This window comes from Thamnophis elegans, chromosome 6 (assembly GCF_009769535.1).
Source record: "Thamnophis elegans isolate rThaEle1 chromosome 6, rThaEle1.pri, whole genome shotgun sequence".
NCBI classification, from domain to species: domain Eukaryota; kingdom Metazoa; phylum Chordata; class Lepidosauria; order Squamata; family Colubridae; genus Thamnophis; species Thamnophis elegans.
The window spans coordinates 85692430-85713015 of NC_045546.1; the positions used below are offsets into that span (position 1 = coordinate 85692430).

At 38.9% G+C, this 20586-nt stretch overlaps 1 protein-coding gene across 1 annotated transcript in view; it reads right to left on the minus strand.

The window, feature by feature from the left end:
• Positions 1-7796: 7796 nt before the first annotated feature.
• The window catches only part of LOC116510351 (cadherin-10-like), an 89077-nt gene continuing 76287 nt past the window's right edge, over positions 7797-20586 (minus strand). Inside the window, exons 9-11 of the mRNA XM_032219867.1 lie at positions 18059-18167; positions 15815-16066; positions 7797-8290 (exon numbers count right to left, since the gene is read on the minus strand). Coding sequence (XP_032075758.1) covers positions 7797-8290; positions 15815-16066; positions 18059-18167 — 855 coding nt within the window. The remainder of the gene's footprint in view (positions 8291-15814; positions 16067-18058; positions 18168-20586) is intronic.

Sequence of the window (20586 nt, forward strand, 5' to 3'; positions counted from 1 at the left end):
GCTTTGAAACGGAGATGAGCACTGCCCCCTAGAGTCAGGAACAACTAGCACATATGTGCAAGAGGAAGCTTTACCTTTACCTTATTGCTGTTGATGTCTCTGATTTTAGCCCAACTCTTTTCTTTTTCAATGTTCCTTTTTATACACTTTCCCCATTCTTTCCCCTTCCTAGTTTCCTTTTATTTGTATTTCTCACATTAATTTTACTTTCACGATTGTTGGGGATCCCAGACAGCAAGTTAAAAACCACCAAAAATAATCTTGACTTTCTGTTGCAAATTTCTTTTGTGCTTCAAATTGCTAACTTTTAAAATTAAATTAATTAGGAATTGTTAATTGTTGTCCTCTCACTGCAATTATTAGATTGCCTTTGGTTCTATAAATTGTATATCTCTCTCTAGATACTGTTATATATGTGGTAACCATATTTCAGAAGGTGTTTTGGACCTGTAGCATAGGGATAGAATCAAGATCATATGAAAAGTTAGTACTACTCTATAATGCCTTGGTAAGACCACAACTGGAGTACGGCATCCAGTTTTGGTCGCCATGATGTAAAAAAGATGTGAAGACTCTAGAAAGAGTGAAGAGAAGAACAAGAAAGATGGCCAGGGGACTGGAAGCTAAAAACATATGAATAACGGTTGCAGGAACTGGGTATGTCTAGTTTAATTAAAAGAAGGACTAGCGTGTGACATGATAGCAGTGTTCCAATATTTGAGGGGCTGCCACAAAGATGAGGGAGTTGAACTATTCTCCAAAGCACTAGAAGACAAGACAAGAAACAATGAAACTAATCAAGCAGAGAACCAACCTAGAACTAAGGAGAAATTTTCTCTCAGTGAGAACAATAAACCAGTGGTACAGCTTGCCTTCAAAAGCTGTGGCTGCTTCATGCCTTTGGGGGGTTCATGGAGAGATTGGACAGTCATTTATCCCAAATGGTATTGGGTCTCCTGCCTGAGTAAGTGGTTGGACTAGAAGACTTTCAACATATCTTCCAACTTTGTTATACTGTTATATTTTCCCGTTGTTATTGCTTTTGTTTTGCCTTGTTAAAAAGAAAAGAGTTTTCCATAACAGTCACAATATCTTGAATTTGTTACATAGTTTTATTTGAAATTTCTTTTTTGCTAAGAATTTATGGAATTTGGGAGGGGAGAATTGTAACATTTTATCCTGATGTTTTTCTGAAGTGTGTCACATAATAATAATAATAATAATAATAATAATAACAACAACAACAACAACAACAACAACAACAACAACAACAACAACTCTATCAGCCACTACATATTATTGCATATCTTTATTTTCAGTGATTTTGTGGTTTATGTTTCACATTCCACATTTCCTGATCTGTGGAAATCTGGCATTACAGTTTCAGAGTTATTTATTTACACATTTATCAAATTTGTTATAATGCCCAGAGTTCCTGTAGAGTCAGTGGTCTTTCGGATCTGATAAACAAGCATAAAACTCCAACTATAGTCTGCTCATGTCTATAAACTCCCTTTTCAAAGAGAATTTTTGAGATGGCAAAGCATTGAAATGGAGAAATATTTCTACCCAGTGTGATATTTCCAAATATTTTAAATAGTTAAAGGATCAAAATATATGGCAGCTTTCCCTTCATTTCTTCTTCAAATATCCTTTCCTCCAGTATTCCAATATAAATATTATTTGTGAAAAACATCAAAATGGATCCGATTATAAAGGCTGTTTCAGCAAAACTCATTTTAGAGGTCGCAGGTACAAGCTAATACTTGCCCACTTTGAGGCTAAGAAATAAAGTTAGATGCTGACAATATTAAAGAACTAAAAAAAAGGTGAAATAACGGTTTGGATGTAGAGATCAAAACAGCACACTTTTGAGTTCCAAACAAATATTTTAGGTGATATTTGTTATGAGCAAATCAGGCAACATGATGCCTCCAGTTGTTCTGGATTCTCATAACTTCTCCCAGTGATCCTATTCTGGCTGTGGTTGATGGGAGATGAAATGTAAAGCATCTGGAGGAGATCCAAAGTTTGACCTTGGTCTAGACTTTTCACATAAAGTTTGCACTGAACCAAGTTGGTGCAATTGTTCAAAACCCATTTATGTTACCAAAGGAAAAATGAAAACTTTTCAAGGTGGATTATAACTCTGATTTTTAACTCAGGACACAAAGGCTTTGAGACCATTAAATAAATAGAGAACATGTTTTATTTTGACCTTGATACAAGCATAATGGATTAAAGCAATTACTGAAGATACTTGTGCTCAGAAAAATGCTCAGAGCTATAGCCTAACAAAAAAAATTGTTTAAAGTAAGTACTGTTTAATTTTGTCTCTTCAGAAAGTTATTCTGCTAACAGAGCCTTGCTGTACACAAAGGCATAAAGATTTTCCCCACTTCCAAAGTAAACGGTCAAACGTTATTACAAGACTGTTGACACAAGAGTTGGCAAACCTACTACCTCAAAGTCTTAAAACAATATATTTAGCTTGTTAAACATTCTTAGATGGAATTCCTTAATGTAATTGGGAGAGTCAGAAAAAGGTCCTTTGGCCAAATTCATAGTTTGGATTGGTTAACTAACCAGAAGTCTACAGCTTAATTCTCAAGCCAGTTAATCACCTGATTCTTAACCTCTTATGTTATCATGGCTTACCAATCAAAAAAAATATATCTCAGATGACAATTTTCTCCTCAAGAGATAGGAAATACTTCATGTTGCATGTTGCATCTAATGTGTTGATGCTTTCCCTAAAACTCCTCTGTTTCTCTCAAGCCCCACTGATCAACCCACCATGGCAAACTATTTTTTTACTACAACCAAGAAAACTATAGACAGTGGATGGAGTTGCCAAGAGTTGAGTATACTTAAATATCTCTTTAGTTTTTCCAAGGCCAGATCACATAATCACCTCCAACATTTTTGGAGTACTGCTTTGCACTAGATAGGTATTGAAAGCTGAAACCTTTGTTGAACAGGTTTATGATATTCTTTTGGGGAAAACAAAAACAACACAAAGCCAAGAAATTCTATAAAAATGTAGCAGAAGGTACTGTAGATCCCATCCAGTATTCATGTATCAAGGCCTGAAATTGGAACAAGAAAACCAGTTCACCCACTCCCTCTTGTCTTTTCCTACTTCTCCCTGATGATCACATTTTCAGCTAGGAGGGCTGAACTAATGCTATATTTGAAGAAATGATTACCATTGTGTAAGCAGCCCTGCTTTATTAAGATGTTACACTACACATTTTCGGGAGAGGATGCATTGACTATAAAATTGTGAAGCAGAACTCAATGTGGTGCTTGAGTTTTATTTTTTCTTGTCCCTGAAGCCCCCTCTATACCATGTTTGGTGTTCGTAGAAAGATTTTCTTGCCACACTGAGATCAGGAAAACACTAGTGTGAAACCTTAAATTACTCCTATCATGGTTAAAACATCTCTCTTAACCTCCACTCCTCAAAACAGTCTTATCTGCATGCACTTGTACTGTATGTAGCGTTTCTCTCTTTGATTCCCAGTCTTCCCCCTCATAGTAAAAGAGAATTTGACAACTAGACAGATTCTTTGGGTATTAAAAGTCTCTTTACCATGTGGAATGGGAAAAAAAGAATGATTACCCTTAAGATTACTTGTTCTGTTTGCTTCCGCTAACTAAAACAAATGAAACAGGATATTTGTACCAATACCCCCTGTGGGGAGGTAAATGAGTAATGAATGTCATGTCTCTGTTTTGGGAGATTGTGTAGAGGTCTACATGACACAGGAAAGGGGTCTACGTGACACAGGAAGGCCAGGTATTTGGGGATGATCGATAAGTTGTCAAAGAGTATAAAAGACTGTACACAACTGCCATTCGGGGTTCAGGTTTTGCTCCTGAACCTTTGCACAAATAAACCTTTCCCTTTGACAAAGAGCTGGTCTTGTCTCATTTTCTGCAACAATAGGATTAAGCAAAGTCCTTGGCCATCACAATTTTTCCTATTTTGTTCCAAAGAAAGCACATAAAACCAAGGAAACTTCTCTGGATCAATCGGCTGCAGAAATAGCAAGAAGAAAGGAAACTCCCTTTATAGGATGGCTTGGTTTGAATTATTTTCTTAAGGTCTGTAAAGGGCACCATATATGAGCAAGTGTGGAGTAGCATAGGGGGGATTTTATTTCTCAGCTGCACGCACAAAGACATGTGAAGACACGTCCTGCTACCAAGCTTCTTGATAGCCATAATGCTAAGTTTAGCTAATATAAATGCATCCTGGAATAGGCAAGGATAATGTTACAGGAGGAGAAAATTAGAAAAAAACCCTTTTATGAAAAGAGTTGGGGAAATGTTTCTCTTCCAGTATTTGCATGTTTTGTTTAAAATCAGTTCAGTGAAAAACCAATAAGAGGGGAAGCCCTCTTATTTCTTAAATAGGGAAAGTGCAATTTTTCAACGTTTCATTTTTTTTTCCTGACATCATCATTAATAAAATTCCATGAATTTAATGAAGTGGACTGTAAACATTGGAACCTTGTGTCAAAATAAGTGTATTAGTCTTTTCACTGTTTTGCTGCAAAAAAAGGGCTATGTTTTTGATCACCATAATATTTGGCTGTGTTCCCATTGCAAACTAAGACCAGAAAACTCAGTTAAAAATCAGGTCCAGGCAATAATTTTACCTCCTGCTGTGTGTTGTATTTTAATCAAGGCCTATAGCTTGGTTCCACCACAAATGCGCGCACAACAAAAGCGCGCCTGACTAAACCGCGGTGTCTAAAGCGCGGTGACAAAACCGTGCGACGAATGAGCGACTAATTAGCCCTAAAGCGTGCCGACAAAAGCGTGCTGACAGAAGCGCGCTGTAACGTAACCCTCAACCTAACCCTCAACCTAACCCTAAACCTAACTGTAAATCTCACCTTAAATGAAATCGTGCTTCTGTCGGCGCGCTGTTGTCGGCGCGCTGTTTTCGACGCGCTTTTGAAATCGCGGTTTTAGCGCTGCGGTGTTGTCGGCACGCTTATGACGTTTGCGCTTTTGACGGGTCACATATAGCTTAGTTTATGTTACATACAGGCTAACAGCTGCATGTGTACAGACCGGATATCTCTGTAAGCAATATAATTCAAAGTCTGACCAATAATTTTATATGAATACCCAAAGACTGTTGCATTTCATGATTAACTGGCAGAAAAATATGTGCCAGAGCTATGTCTGTAGATTAATCAAGGAGAGAGCCAACCTAGAACGAAAAGGAGAAAGTTCCTCACAGTTAGGACACTTGAAATCTTTAGAGATTCTCAGTCATCCAGGCCACGGTTGTCCCAAAGGTGGTTTCCCCCCTGGAAATCCACTTTTACTCCCAGAGGAAAAATTGCAGAATACAGGAGCAGTACTCAGGTGACCCTGAGGACACAGATAAGCCTCCAAGTTCTTCAACCACCCTCTAAAAGGATGCAAATGACCAGCTGTCTGCAAAGAATATAAATCCTTCCATTCCCCACTCTCCTTACAGAGCTGAAGAAGCTTCTTGGATAAGAAGTTAAACGTCTTCAAAAGAAAAGAAAAACAAGAAAGTCCAGTTCAGTGGTGAAATCTGAAATTTTTTTGCCACTGGTTCTGTGAGTGTGGCTTGGTGGGGGAGGGGGGGTCATGTGACTGGGTGAGTCTGACCAACTTTTTCCCACTTTTTAAAGCATTTTTTCCCTGCTGGGTAGGGCAAATAAGTAGAAAAAAATGTTTTCAAAAGTTTGCACAGATCAGCTGTAAGCACGCGACCATCGGGCCCTCTTTATTTCACTTTTTAAAGCATTTTTTCCTACCTATTGACCAGAGCTGGTAGTAAAAAAAAATGCTTTAAAAAGTGAAAACAAAATAGCAATAGCAATAGCAGTTAGACTTATATACCGCTTCATAGGGCTTTCAGCCCTCTCTAAGCGGTTTACAGAGTCAGCATATCGCCCCCACAGTCTGGGTCCTCATTTCACCCATCTCGGAAGGATGGAAGGCTGAGTCAACTTTGAGCTGGTGAGATTAGAACCGCTGAACTGCAGATAACAGTCAGCTGAAGTGGCCTGCAGTACTGCACCCTAACCACTATGCCACCTCGGCTCGGATCAAGGTTCCCATGATCACATGACTCACGGCTGATCCGCACGATCATTGGAACCTTTCCGCCGCCCCCCCACTTTTTAAAGCATTTTTTTACTACCTATTTGTCAGAACTGTTAGTCAAAAAATGTTTTAAAAAATGGAAAAAAAAGGATCTAAAGATTGCACAGCAGAGCTGAGATCACAGAACCTTTTTTCCCCCACTTTTTAAAGCTTTTTTTTTTTGCTACCAGTTTGGGTGAACCTTAGCAATTTTTGCTACCAGTTCAGAACCGGTAGCATTTCACCCCTGGTCCACCTGCCTCCTGAAAAAGCACCTTTGGGACAAATCAACTATTATTTGTGGGTATTCCAGTACTGGAGATTTTTAAGAGCAGAGTGGACAACCATTTGTCTGAAATGTATCGGATTTCCTGCTTGAGCAGAGGGTTGGATTTAGAAGCCCCCCACCACCACCCGCTAAGTCCCTTCCAACTCTGTTATAACTTTGTAAAGTAGGATTAGACCATTAATCAAATCTTAAGTGAATTCACAATAATCATTCTCTGAAACCTTTAAGCCTAACAGTCCCAGGCAATGTGTGTCTCACTATGTTTAATAACATTCGCTTACATGTTCAGAGAGCTTTGCTTAACCTTGTAATATGCTATTTCCTTTTATAGAACAATCAGGGAGCAGAATCGTTATAAAACTGGTTTATTTCTTAAAAATAAATACAAAAATATAAATATAAAACATTGGCAGATAGAATCTGATGAAATGAAGTTGCACAAATTTTTTTCTTTTTAAACCAGCTGCATATCACATTAACACCACGTGTACATTTTCAGGGGTCAATTTTTTTTTAATGTACAGAATAGGGGCAACTGTTTTCTTCCTACTTCTTTTGGGTTATGATCCAAAAGGAAATGCACAGACATTCTGTCCATACCATTTCAATTTTTTCCCCCAGTTCATTTTTCAGAAGCTGCACAAGCAGAAAACCCCAGATTATAACTATTGTTCTTAAACAATGAAATCTGAACGTGTCTATCAAAAACTCTCAGGGTATATAGCACTAAATTATTTTCCAGAGGAGCTATTTTTCTCCAAAAAAAAACCCCAAACCCAAAACAAAACAACAAACAAACCCTAGTTTGTTCATTATATGCGTAGATTTAGGAGAGAGCACACTCTCTGAATGAAAATGCTTAATACGGTTTATGGGGGGGGTCTTCTGTGCATAGTTTCAGAAAAAGAAACACATTTCCAAGGAAAATGTGGGTGGGCATGTGGAATGTGCATGCGTGATCCTTTTGTAGATCGCAGTCTGGGTCTTTTTCAAAGCTTTCCTTGCGAGTGGAGAGCATGTACCTAACAGAAGCAACTCTCATCTGACTGTTTGAGAGATTATATACCTTCTCAAACAGCCTCTCCTTTATTTAATAAAATGGATGACACCAAATTTCAATTGCTTTGGCTTTCAGAACAGGGTGAAATAAAATGCTGAATATATTCCATGTGACATTTTACAAGAAAGAATAAAGGACATTAATGAGCAATTCAAAAACCAAAACGAAGGGGGGGAAAAAAAGAAGAAGAAAAAGAAACATTGTGCTGAGTGGTAGGAGAATGCTCCTGAACATCAAATATTGTCACGTGGAAAACGTATCTGTAAAGTTACCTCCTCTCAATTGAACTATATATCCTACCGCAGGTTAGGAAGTGTCTTTATCACTTTCGCCTCCACCATACATCTCAGCAAGCTTATTAAACCGAGGGCCCCATTCCTTGAGGTAATCATAGTTTTGGTCTGCCTCAGTGGTGCCAGATTCTAAAGAACTCAAGGATTCAGCTATAGAATCATTTCCTTCATAGGCATAAGTCGCCAGAGAGTCATAAGGAGGGGCAGAGGGGTCGTGATCATGTTCCTTCAACCTTTGGTTAATGAAATCACGGACATCTGTATTATCTGGAGCAGAAGGAGTCCTCCGTGGTATAAATAATGTTTCTGGGATAATATCTCGGCGGAGTTTCTTATCTTCAATCGCCGCGGGATTTCTCAAAGTGCCTATATCAAAAGCCTGGGTATCTTCCTCTCCACCCCCTTCATCATTATAACTCACGATGTTGTCTCTGATGTCTTCTTTAGAGAGGATCAGAGGCTCTTTCTTCCGCTGCCTCTTTAGAGCAGCAAACAACACCACTATAACTTGGAAGAAAGAAAGAAAAGCATGAATTAACTAATGAAAAATGAACATTTTATCATACTGTTTCTTCATAAACATAAGTATGCAACTTGGTCTATTGTCATTATCGTTACATTAGCCAGGAGACTACAATGCAATTGCAGAGTAGTAGTTTGGCTGCCTGTTTACTAGCGCTGCCAGGCACATGCTTGCACGCTACCCATGGTGCACCATAAGAGACAGAAGAACTGGAAGAAAATTGAGCAGCTGTTCTTGGAGCATCATCCACGCATCCCTTCCCTTGCAAACAGATGTTGCAACCGGGAAGATTCAGAGCCGGCAGGAATCTGACTGCCTGCATGGAGCACCAGTTTGTCTTCCGACCGAAGAGGTGCCGTTGTATCTACTTGCCTCACCAGTCTCATGAGGAAAAGAAAATAATTTTTAAAATAATTAAAAAGGCCAAGGTAGTTGCTGCCAGACTCCAGAGTCACAGTGACTCCGAGTCTGCTTAGTGCTAACTGTAGGGGAAGGTGAGAGAACTAGGGGCCTCCTTTGCATAAGGAATTTTTCGCCTTTTAAGAGTTAAGCAAGGGTTAAAAGTCGAAAAATTCCGTATGCAAAGAAGGCACGTGATTCTCCTGCCTCCTGATCTGGGAGCAGCAAATCATGCCTTGCCTAAGTAAGTTGCTTTTTTATTTAACACTTTCATCATGGCAGGTGGACAAGAGGAGAGTAGAAATCCACACCTGGAAAAGGTATGTGGATCGGACGGAGGGAGGGGGGATTCAAAATTATTTGTAATGTAAGTAATTGTAATTTGTTTTTTATTTTGTGTGTGTGTGTGTGTGTGTGTGTGTGTGTGTGTGTGTGTGTGTTTACCCGCCTCTGCTGGTGCGCGGGCTGGCACATTTTTTATTTTTTTAATTTTTTTTTAAAGCCATGCCGCCTCAGCCCGCCATAGAGCGAAACATGTCCTGGTTTGTGGCCGGGAGGCGCGCTGGCACTTTAAAGTGCCAGCGCGTCTGTCCGCCATAGAGCGGGCTTGTTCTCTGCTTTAAGGGGGCTTTGAGTGAGAAGGGGGGCTCTACTTGGCTTCCCCCCCCTCTTCTCAGGTGCAGCTGGGGTGAGGGGGTGGATGGCGTGTACGCGCACACTATTCCAGCTGGTGGGGGGGAGGCGAAATCCTGCCCGCTTGCCTCACCGGCGGTGAACCTCACCACACGTCACTGCGTAGAACATGCTTTCAAACTGCTAGGTGGGCAGAAGCTGAGGCAAGTGACGGTGCTCATCCTGTTCCACAGTACTAAGACTCTAACTGCTTCAGCAGAGACCATCTCCAGCATCATTAAGCTACTGAGCCCTCCCAGATTTAATATAAGACTCTTTTGCTATATTCTTTTTGGATAAATCTTAATTATTCTGATCCTGGACTTGTGGAATGAACCAAGGAAGAAATGTAAAAAAAATCCCTGCTGAAGCAAACCAACATTGCTGTTTTCCTTTAGTGTTTTGTTTTGTAGAGTTGATAATTTGGGGAGTTGTGATTCCAATATAACTAGAGGGCATTAGATTGAGGAGGCTGCTATAGAAACACAGAAATAGAATAGGAAGTTAATTGTCAATTTCTATCCTTGTTTCAAGCAATAATTATATACTCTTGCACCTGAATATGAAAGGACAGATTCATTGCCAAACAACTGCTGATTAATCTATCAACCATCAGCTTAACTATTCTTTAAAAAAACACACACAAAAGAACCATAAAAGAAATCAATTACGTACAGATTGAAAACGGAATACTTCTTCCCATTGTTCCTTGTTTTTAAGCTACTATAAATATATCATAGTGAAAAAAGGGACAAACATTTCATTAAGACCCTTATTAAGCTCTTTATTCCTTATGTGTTTATCTTATACCATTGCAGAGTATTCTATGCAAATATTAAAAGAAGCCATTCAGAAATTCTTATCTTAAACTAAAGTGCAATAGAACACAGTAGCAACGCTTTCTTCTTTTGCAAAAAAATATTGTGTCAGGTTTTGATCAGATTTCATTTGTTTTCCTATACAGTTTCATTCAGACTTGCAAGATGAAGAGAGAGCTGTTTCTTTTGAGGAAATAATTACTAACAAAACTATGTATTTGCAGTCAATATACATCAATATAAGAGATGTGGTAGCTCAGTGGCTAAGAGGCTGAACTTGTCAATCAGAAAGGTCGGAAGTTTGATGGTTCAAATCCTTAGCGCCATGTAATGGAGTGAGCTCTCATTACTTGTCTCAGCTTCTGCCAACCTAGCAGTTTGAAAGCATGTAAAAATGTGTGTGTGATAAAGTTTACTCCTCAGCTATTCTTACTAGGTATATGTACTGACTTTACAGTGGTAGAGACTAACTTGATTCTGCACCTAATAATGGCAGCAAGACTGTTGGTGGCGCAATACTGGAAGAAGGAAGACTTGCCTACAACTCAAGAATGGACATTGAAAGTCACAAATTTAGCCGAGATGGCTAAAATATCGGCATATCTTAAAGATCACTCAAATGAGAGATATAAACGAGACTGGAAAAAATGGATCGACTATATACAAAACAAATACGGGACCAAGAAATTCCAGTTAGCCTATGCTTAAGATCGGAAATGATTTAAATTGTTTAAAGTTAGCTCAGCAAGAAGAAGCTAAGATCAGTGTAGAGATGTTATTAATTTCTTTATTTCTTTTTTCTCAATAGATTTTAGACTGTGTTTGTTAAAAATCCATACCATGTACGGGTTCTGGGAAGTCGGGAGGGGAAGGAGGAGGGGGGTTGGGGGTGGAGGGAGGGAGGGGCATACAAAAAAAATTGTACTTCGATGTTTTACTGATTGAGGAATGTTGAAATATTTGTGTTTTTTAAAAGAAATAAAACTTTTGAATACATAAATAAAAATGTGTGTGTGTGTATGTGTGTGTGTGTTCGTAGATTTTCACGGGTGTAGGTATGTTGGTCTTGTTGTATTTGGGTCTTTTCCCATGTAAGATTGTAAGATTGAGATTGTCTTGGCAACGTTTCAGCGAGGTCTCACTCGCCATCTTCAGGCTGGTATTTTCGGCTTCGTGCTTGTGCAAGCAAAGCGTGATTGGAGCTGCTGTCTCTCTATAAATCTTGGTGGGGGTGTTTCGTATTTCATAGACTCCTTGGTTTTCTAGCTGGATCTTGTCTTTGGGGTTTATTAAGATGTTGGCTATTTTTTGGTCAGTGCTGAAGGCTGTCTTGATATTGTGCTTGTGGAGAATTTTGCTGATTTTATCCATGGTGCCTTTGATGTAAGGGAGGAGGGACACGGATAAAATCAGTAAAATTCTCCACAAGCACAATATCAAGACAGCCTTCAGCACTGACCAAAAAATAGCCAACATCTTAAGAAACTCCAAAGACAAGATCCAGCTAGAAAACCAAGGAATCTATGAAATACCTTGCAAAATCTGCCCTGCCACGTACATTGGACAAACTAATAGGAGAATAAATGCACACATCGCAGAACACAAGAATACAGTCAGAAAAAAAGAAAAAAAACTTCCTCCCTTTTCCAGCACCTTAAAGCAACAGGACATGAAATTGATTTTGAAGGAACCAAATTAATCTCCAAAACTGAACACTTCAACAAGAGAATAATTATGGAAGCCATCGAAATAGAGAAACACCCCCACAACATGAATAAACATGATGATACCTCCCACCTACCAGACATCTGGAAACCAGCCCTAGTCAACAAAGGAGTCCACCCACCACCCAGGTCGTTACAACCCAAAAGAACAACGGACACACAGCCAGCACCTCAGCCACACAGGATGATACGAAACAGCCGACCAATCTACAAACATCAACTCCATCTACCAATCAGGATGCAACTACACAGCCAATCAACCCACTTACAGCAACAAAGCCAGCCCTCCATACACACCCCACCAAGATTTATAGAGAGACAGCAGCTCTGACCACGGTTTACTTGCACAAGCACAAAGCTGAAAACACCAGCCTGAAGATGGCAAGTGGGACCTCGCCAAAACAATCTCAATCTTACATGGGAAAAGATCCGAATACAGCAAGAAATGAGGGACTAAACTCATCAAGTGAGAACTTTAACATCTCAGAAACAACTGTCTAAATCATCATGGAAATTTTAATATAGCCTACTTGATAAATGTTATGTATGGACTTTCAGTGAATGACAGTTTATGTTTTATTGTTTGTGAATGTATTAGTGTAAGCCTGGGTATGTTCAGACTGAAATCCCAAGACCACAGTGGCTTAAATAATACTAAGGAAAGGTTCTGAATTGTCAGGTAGCTGATAGAAATATACACACTTTGAGTTACTGTGATAATATAACTAGGGATGTGTAAAATGACTTGCGTGTTCTTTATTTGAAACCAGGCAATTTTCTTTTGAGTGCTTTCTTCAAAGTATGAAAGAAGACTGTGCTAAGATGTCCTTTCTAGCAAAAGGAGCATTGTCTTTTGAATTTTCCTGCTTGGGCCAGTATAAATGTTGTCTTAGCCGAGCTAAGGATAATCTGGAACTGAATGTTGGTATAATGCAGTAGGCATATAAGCAGCAAATGACATAATGAGGAGCTAGTCTGGATCTGTTTGTTGCTAGCGCAACACCAGGAAAGGAAGGTCTGGATCGCATCAAAGCACATTGCTGGATTATGTCATTTTCTGGATTGCTACTACTGATGCTTGTCCTAAAACTGGCAGATATATAGCTGTCTGCTTTTCAAATACTGTAATTCCCACATTCTCAAGTCAGTTAAGCTTTGTTATTTCTTCTGTCCAGCTTTACAATAGTCTTTTTTTAAAATGAGACAGAGAAAAGAGTGGTAAGGCCTTTGGTTTGAACCTGGGCTTTTTTCTGGGTGTGTGTTTCAAAGGACGTTCCCTGCCGGATCCCTGAAAATCAGGCCTGTCTATCATTTGGGAGACACAATTCCTTTAATTAGGTTTAATGTGTATTGGTGATAAATACACCACAACCTTAATCTTGAAAACCCATGCTGTGCTTCCTGTTATTTGTTAGTAAAAAATGGGCCAGCAGGATGAATGCAATAAACATCTTTTGCTGTCTAGAATGCTTAAAGATCTTCTTAGGCATCCAAACAGGTATCTTTTCCACTGTGGCAACAATCTGTAGCCTTGAGATAAGGCCCCCGGTCTTAAACAGAGCAAGATGCCGTTACAATGAATGAAACAGTCATGAAGAAATAAACTGCAGGGTACATTAAAGTAATCAGGTTCACACTAGCTCTTATGAAAATGATGGCTTTGAACAAGCAGGCTGTGATATGTTAGTTAGTTAGGATTAGGGCAATTTTTGGCTACTTTCAGCAGCTAATTGTTACTATCTTGTATTGTTACCAGCATACCTGCGAGACCGCCTACTGCCACACTCCTCCCAATGGCCGGTAAGATCCCACAGGGTGGGCCTCCTTCAGATGCCGTCAGCCAGACAATGTCGGCTGGCGGCTCCCCGGAGGAGAGCCTTCTCTGTGGCTGCCCCGACCCTTTGGAACGAACTACCCCCAGAAATCCGGACCTTACCCACTCTCATGGCCTTCAGAAAAGCTGTCAAGACCTGGCTATCCTGGCAGGCCTGAGGCTGTTAACCTCACCGTTGAGATCCAGCTCCGACTGAAATGAATGTACCTGTGTTGTTTTTTAACTTGTCTATTTTATTTTATTTTATTTATTTTATTTTTTTATTTCCCCTCTCTGTAAGCTGTCCGGAGTCCTCCGGGATTGGGCGGCCTATAAATAAAATTAAACTTCAAACTTCAAACTATCTCTGTGACATGCTGGAAGAAATATTTGCAATATCTGTGTGCATCAGGTACCAACCTGTACAGCCACTTAATTTAATATATTTGGATACATAAAGGTGGAGTTTGTATATTTTACTCTTTTGTCATTGTGCACTAAGAGGAATGGAGGATCAAGTTATGGGTAGATGCTACCTGATATGCTGAACAGAGCTCATTGGGACACAAGGCGACTGTGACATTAAGTGCACAGCTATAACGGGCTTTCAGAGGAGAGGAAGTTTGGGGCCACCGGAAAGGAAGATTAGGTGGACATGCTACCTGCAGTAGTACCAGCAGCCAGGTCTACATTCTGGCATGAGATGGTAATCTCCAAAGTATTTGGGACTGTGCATATTTTAAACATCCCATCAGAAAATGAGTTGGGGGGGGACCTTGGAGGTCTTGTAGTCTCCTCCTCCCCTGTTGTTGATTGAAAGGGGATTAGTTTGACCTGTTATTCAAGAGTTTTCTTTAATATTTTCCTGCAGTTTTGATGACAAGTGGCAGCCATTGTATATGGCTATGCCAGTTACTTTTGGTAGGTAGGCTGTAAAAGAGAGCAAAGGACTCACATCAATTTTTAAAACATTTCCTATGGAAGGAACATTGAAAATGTTTCACGTTTTGTTTTAATGAAAGGCAAAACACTCAAGCTGTCCATAATTTTGTTCAGTAACAATGCAGTCAAGTCAACCTTTAAAGCCCTACATGGCCTAGGACCTGGGTACCTATGAGACCGTCTCCTGCCACATACCTCCCTTAGACCAATAAGATCACACAGGATGGGCCTTCTCCAGGTGCCTTTAGCAGGACAATGCCGGCTGGCGATGCCTAGGAGTAGGGCCTTCTCTGTTGCCGCTCCGGCCCTATGGAATGAGCTACCCCCAGAGATCCAGACCCTACCCACTCACATGGCCTTTCGCAAAGCCATTAAAACCTGGCTTTTCCGGTAGGCCTTCTGATTGGTGTTTGTTGCGTTCTTTTTTAACTTTGTGTGTCGTATTGTTTTTAAGCTCTTTTAATTTCTTTTTATTCTGTAAGCCGCCCGGAGTCCTTCGGGATTGGGCGGCATAGAAACCTAATAAATTGAAATTCAATTCAATTGTTCCAAGGAAACATTTTGAATGTTCTGTCTTCAAACCTAATGTGTTCCCATTTTGGGCATGTCTGATATTAATATCTCATGCTTTCTTTGTGGTTTGTTATGGACTTTAATGCAGTATTTTATCATTTGAACTGGGCTTACACTGTCTGCCTCTGCATGACTTGTTCTCGAACTGCTTTATAGCAATAGCAGTAGCAGTTAGACTTATATACCGCTTCATAGGGCTTTCAACCCTCTCTAAGCGGTTTACAGAGTCAGCATATCGCCCCCACAGTCTGGGTCCTCATTTCACCCACCTCGGAAGGATGGAAGGCTGAGTCAACCCTGAGCCGGTGAGATTTGAACCGCCGAACTGCAGATAACAGTCAGCTGAAGTGGCCTGCAGTACAGCACCCTAACCACTGCGCCACCTCGGCTCTTCTATAATCCAAGGTTGACTCTCAAATTACAGTAGCTACAAAGGGGTTAGTTTCTGACTAGTTGCAAGGAGAGTCAACGATGTTGTGTTTGAAAGGGTTGCACCCAATGCAGCTTGGTTAAATCTAGCATTTGGTAGTATTACGCTTAGCATGTGATTATTCCCTCGAAACTTACCCAGGAGAATGATGATGCACAGCAGAATGGCAATGAGTGCACCTGTGCTAAGGCCCGCTGGGAGGAGCAAAGCTTCCGCATTGCAGGACTGCATGTTTCCACGACTGTCACAAGCGCACACACGGATTGTCAGTGTGCCTGTGCTACTCTGGATGGGGTAGTCATTATCTGATATCACCACTGGAAGAAGGTATGTGCTTTTTTCATGTCGGCTAAAGCCATTCCTTCTTGTCAAAATCCGGGCTGTGTTATCTGAACCAAGAAGTCACAAACAAGACATGCATTACAATTAATCCCATCAAGGAACGCAATCCACACTTCTAGTGTAAGCACGCTTACAGCTTCACTGACATTTAACAATAGCAATAGCAATAGCAGTTAGACTTATATACCGCTTCATAGGGCTTTCAGCCCTCTCTAAGCGGTTTACAGAGTCAGCATATCGCCCCCAACAACAATCCGGGTCCTCATTTTACCCACCTCGGAAGGATGGAAGGCTGAGTCAACCCTGAGCCGGTGAGATTTGAACTGCCGAACTGCAGAACTGCAGTCAGCTGAAGTAGCCTGCAGTGCTGCATTTAACCACTGCGCCACCTCGACTCTCTACACACATTGAAACAAATTTACCACACATTGAAACAAACTTTGGTAGTATTTTTTTTTCCTTACTATGGCATTAAATAATAATACAACCTCTCTCCTCCAAAGGTGTTTTTTTTTCTCCTTTTCAATGAATGTATATGTGTGGCTTCTTAGTAAGAAATGCAAACATTTGCAACTTTGTTTGAGAATTAAATTATAAGGTAATAGTTACCTTATCTATTACCTTACAATTTAATTCTCATAATAATAGATAGAAGGCAGCATATTAGAAAACAAAACACCTCTGTAATTGAACTCTCAGAGTCTATAGGGCAATTTCCTGGACAGATCTAGCAGGTAAACTAGATCTCTATTTTTTTTTTTAAAAAAATGCAATGTAACAGCCACACCAGGTCCTGGTCTGAAATAGCAATAGCACTTATTGCTTATATGCCACTTTACAGCCCTCTCTAAGCGGTTTACAAAGTCGGAATATTGCCCCCAAACAATCCGGGTCCTCATTTTACCCACCTCGGAAGGATGAAAAGCTGAGTCAACCTTCAGCCTGGTGAGATTTGAACTGCCAAATTGCAGGCAGCCTGCAGTTAGCAGAAGTAGACTGCAGTACTGCACTCTAACCACTGCACCACCATGGCTCATACATATGGAAATACATATTTAAACTCATCCGTTGTTATATGCTGATTAAGTAGAACTTCTTTGCACAAAAGCATTTGAATTTGGGGGCTTCTGCGTGGAAAGCAATTATATTCCCCCCCCCCCCAATAGATCTAGAAAATCTAAGTGGCTTGTTTCTACAAAAAAATGCTTTTTGATTCAATAATAAGCAGTTATTTGGAAATTCTGGAAAAAAAATAACATTTCAAAATGTTAGGTGGTCACCGCTCAGTAATTGAAAAGATTTATCAAATCATCCTCATCGTCGTCATTATCCTTTTCAATTTCACTTTTTTGGCATTTCAAACTTGCTAAACTTGCTTTATATCCCTATTCTTCCTTTATCAACATGTATAAAAAACACTTATCCATAATCATACATCCTGAGTAATAATATAACAGAGTTTTTAATGTCAAATAATTTAGCTTAATAATTAAGAATTTATTATGTAAATATTAATTTATTAATTTATTATATAAATATAATACAATACAATAAATACAATAAAAATATTGTATCAAACTGAAAAGATGGCACAACAGATTGGTCAATACAGCTAGACTTAATAATATGTCAAAGGTAGTATATATTAACACTTTATGGATATAAAGTGTTTCTTTATAGTTTAGTTTCTTCAAAGCTACCCATTTAATTTCTATGTTGTATATTCTTTTCTGATTACTGTGTTGTATATTGCTTTCTGATTTATGAAGACTGTGTTGTATTTTATCATTTCTTCCATTCTTTGTATATTTCCCCAATCATTTCTTTTTTAAATATATATATATATATATATATATATATATATATATATATATATATATATATATATATATATATATATATATATATATATATATATATATATATATATATATATATATATCCTAATTTCCTGAATCAGATAACATCTAACTGCTAAGTACAATACACTGTAGAAATGTGTATGAGACTTAATCATCCTTGTTGTGTATGCATTATACCTTCATTGTCTTGTACGGTGAAATTTGGATTAACAGCAGCTAAACTGAAGAAAAACTTTTGTCCTCCAAGGGGATCATCCTTATCAACAGCACTAATGGTCTGTATTAGCTGCAGAGGAGAACAAAGGAAGAAAAAAATACAGCTTGCAACATACATGACTGCTTTAAAAATAAAAAAAGAGTCACAAAAGATAGTAATAAAATATCTTTTATTTTATTATTAACATAATAATTTTATGGAAATAATTTAATAAAATTAAAATGTGTTGGTATAATGGCACACAATACATTAGCCACATTGACTGATTTTATTAAGGTGGGATAGGCAACAGGCTTTCCACCGTTTTCAATTGGGCTTCTTAGAACCAACTCAAAACCAACCGATCTCAGCATTGGTGCACAATTCTAAATCTAATGGAGAGATAAGCATGCTGTGCTTTAATTTCTCTCTTCCCCTTAGAACGCATATAGATGAACAGACTGCAGCAAAGTAGCATTTATGCAATGCAGGGTTGGTTTTTCTTTTGGCGATTCACACTTATAATTTTTCAGGATTTCCCACTTCTTATTTAATTAACTGTTCCATGCAGAAAACTTAATGATGATTTTACACTATAATGTTAATTTAGTGTAATATAGTTTATTCCATTCATCCATAAATTTCCTCCCTCTCTTCAATAAAATAACTTTATGCAGATCTCAACAAATATAAATTATATTCCTTTGGTTCCTTGTTGCCAAGCAAGATCCTTAAGAAATCTGGAGATACACAGAGGATCACAGCTACCAAAGATTCTACCGGTGGCCTGATTTGATATTACCATGAACTAGGTTTCTTAATATTTTGGGGTAGTGACACCTTGGATAAATTACAAAATGGTTGCAGTAATGGCGTTGGCAGTCACACATACACACACGTGTACACCTGGCACAACAATGCTAGTGGGCACAACTATGTTGGCTTGCATTATATCGGGATATAATAATATTCTGCCTCCAGAAGTTGTGAATGCCCCAACACTGGAAGTCTTTAAGAAGATGTTGGATAGCCATTTCTCTGAAATGGTATAGGGTTTCCTGCCTAGGCAGGGGGTTGGACTAGAAGACCTCCAAGGTCCCTTCCAACTCTGCTATTGTATAAATTATATAACTTTAAACTATGGCATAACATTTCAAATCTCTGACTCCCCATTCATTCTTTAATATGTCTGCACATAAAACACTACAACTTTCTGGTTTCATCCAATCATACCAGCAAAACTGAGAGATTTGGGTTACACGTCCTATTTTAATTTTAGGCTGTCATAATACAAAACACAGGCATCAAAGATATGAAAGAAGAAAAGGAAAACAGTGTGAAAACAGTCAAATCCATGTTGTTTGTCAATCCTGTTCCAAATTACAATAAAATGTCAAAGTAGCAGAGCTGGAAGGGCTCTTGGAGGTCTTCTAGTCCAATCCTCTGCTCAAGCAGGAGATTCTGTACCATTTCAGACAAATGGCTGTCCAGTCTCTTCTTTAAAAACTCCAGGGATGGAGCACATACTACCTCTCAAGGCAAACTGTTGCATTGACTAATTGTTCTGTCAGGAAACTTTGACTCATACTTGATTTCCTTGGGTCACAAGGTATAATTCCAAACCCCAGCTATTTCTCAAGCCTGGGTTACCTCCGTTCAGGACAAAGGTACATGGAACAAGGCAATGGGTGAGAAATCAATATGCAGCAGAGTTACTTATGCCTACTAATGTACTAGCAGTAGGATTTGCTTTTATTGCTGTTCTTGCACTGAGGGATATTGTATTGTCTTTATATATCTTATTCTGAAAGAGATATGGAATTTATTTATATTTTGATATTTTCTACATTTCCAAAATCCAGATGGTTTGCAATGCTTTGAAAACCATGAACATTCAGACATTAAAAATCTTTGAAAAACCCCACATCATTTCTTCTATTAATTTGTAATATACCATTAGCATTTAAATGGAAATGCTGCCTTTTGAATTTCTCTCTCAATATTTGAGCAGCAAGTCTTTCAAAAAAATTGGGCTGCGAGAGATTGCTTTTTATTCCCCCTCCTTTTTAAAATAAAATAAAATCTGTGTCTCTATATATTTTAGCCATTCATTCCATCATTTGCTGCACACATCCATGAGTTTTTAATATACTCTGTCAACTTTCTCTGAAGAGTTAAATGTACTGATTTTTAAATTACTCAGTAAGGCAAAAAGTATGTTTTTCTCCGTTTAATAAGACACAATTTTATTTTGCAGGTTAATATGTGTGTGTGTGTGTGTGTGTGTGTGTGTGTGTTGTATTTGTGCTGATAAATAAATAAAGGGAGACTAGTATAGATCTATTTTAAGCTATTTAGCTCTCATCAGCTAGCCATACCCTTATTGGGATTAGAACCTGTGTTGTATTACATCTTAGGCAGATGTGTTAACCACTAAGCCACAGAGTTCTCCTCCTTATCAGCTGACACACACACACACACACACACACACACACAGTCGATAAAATTA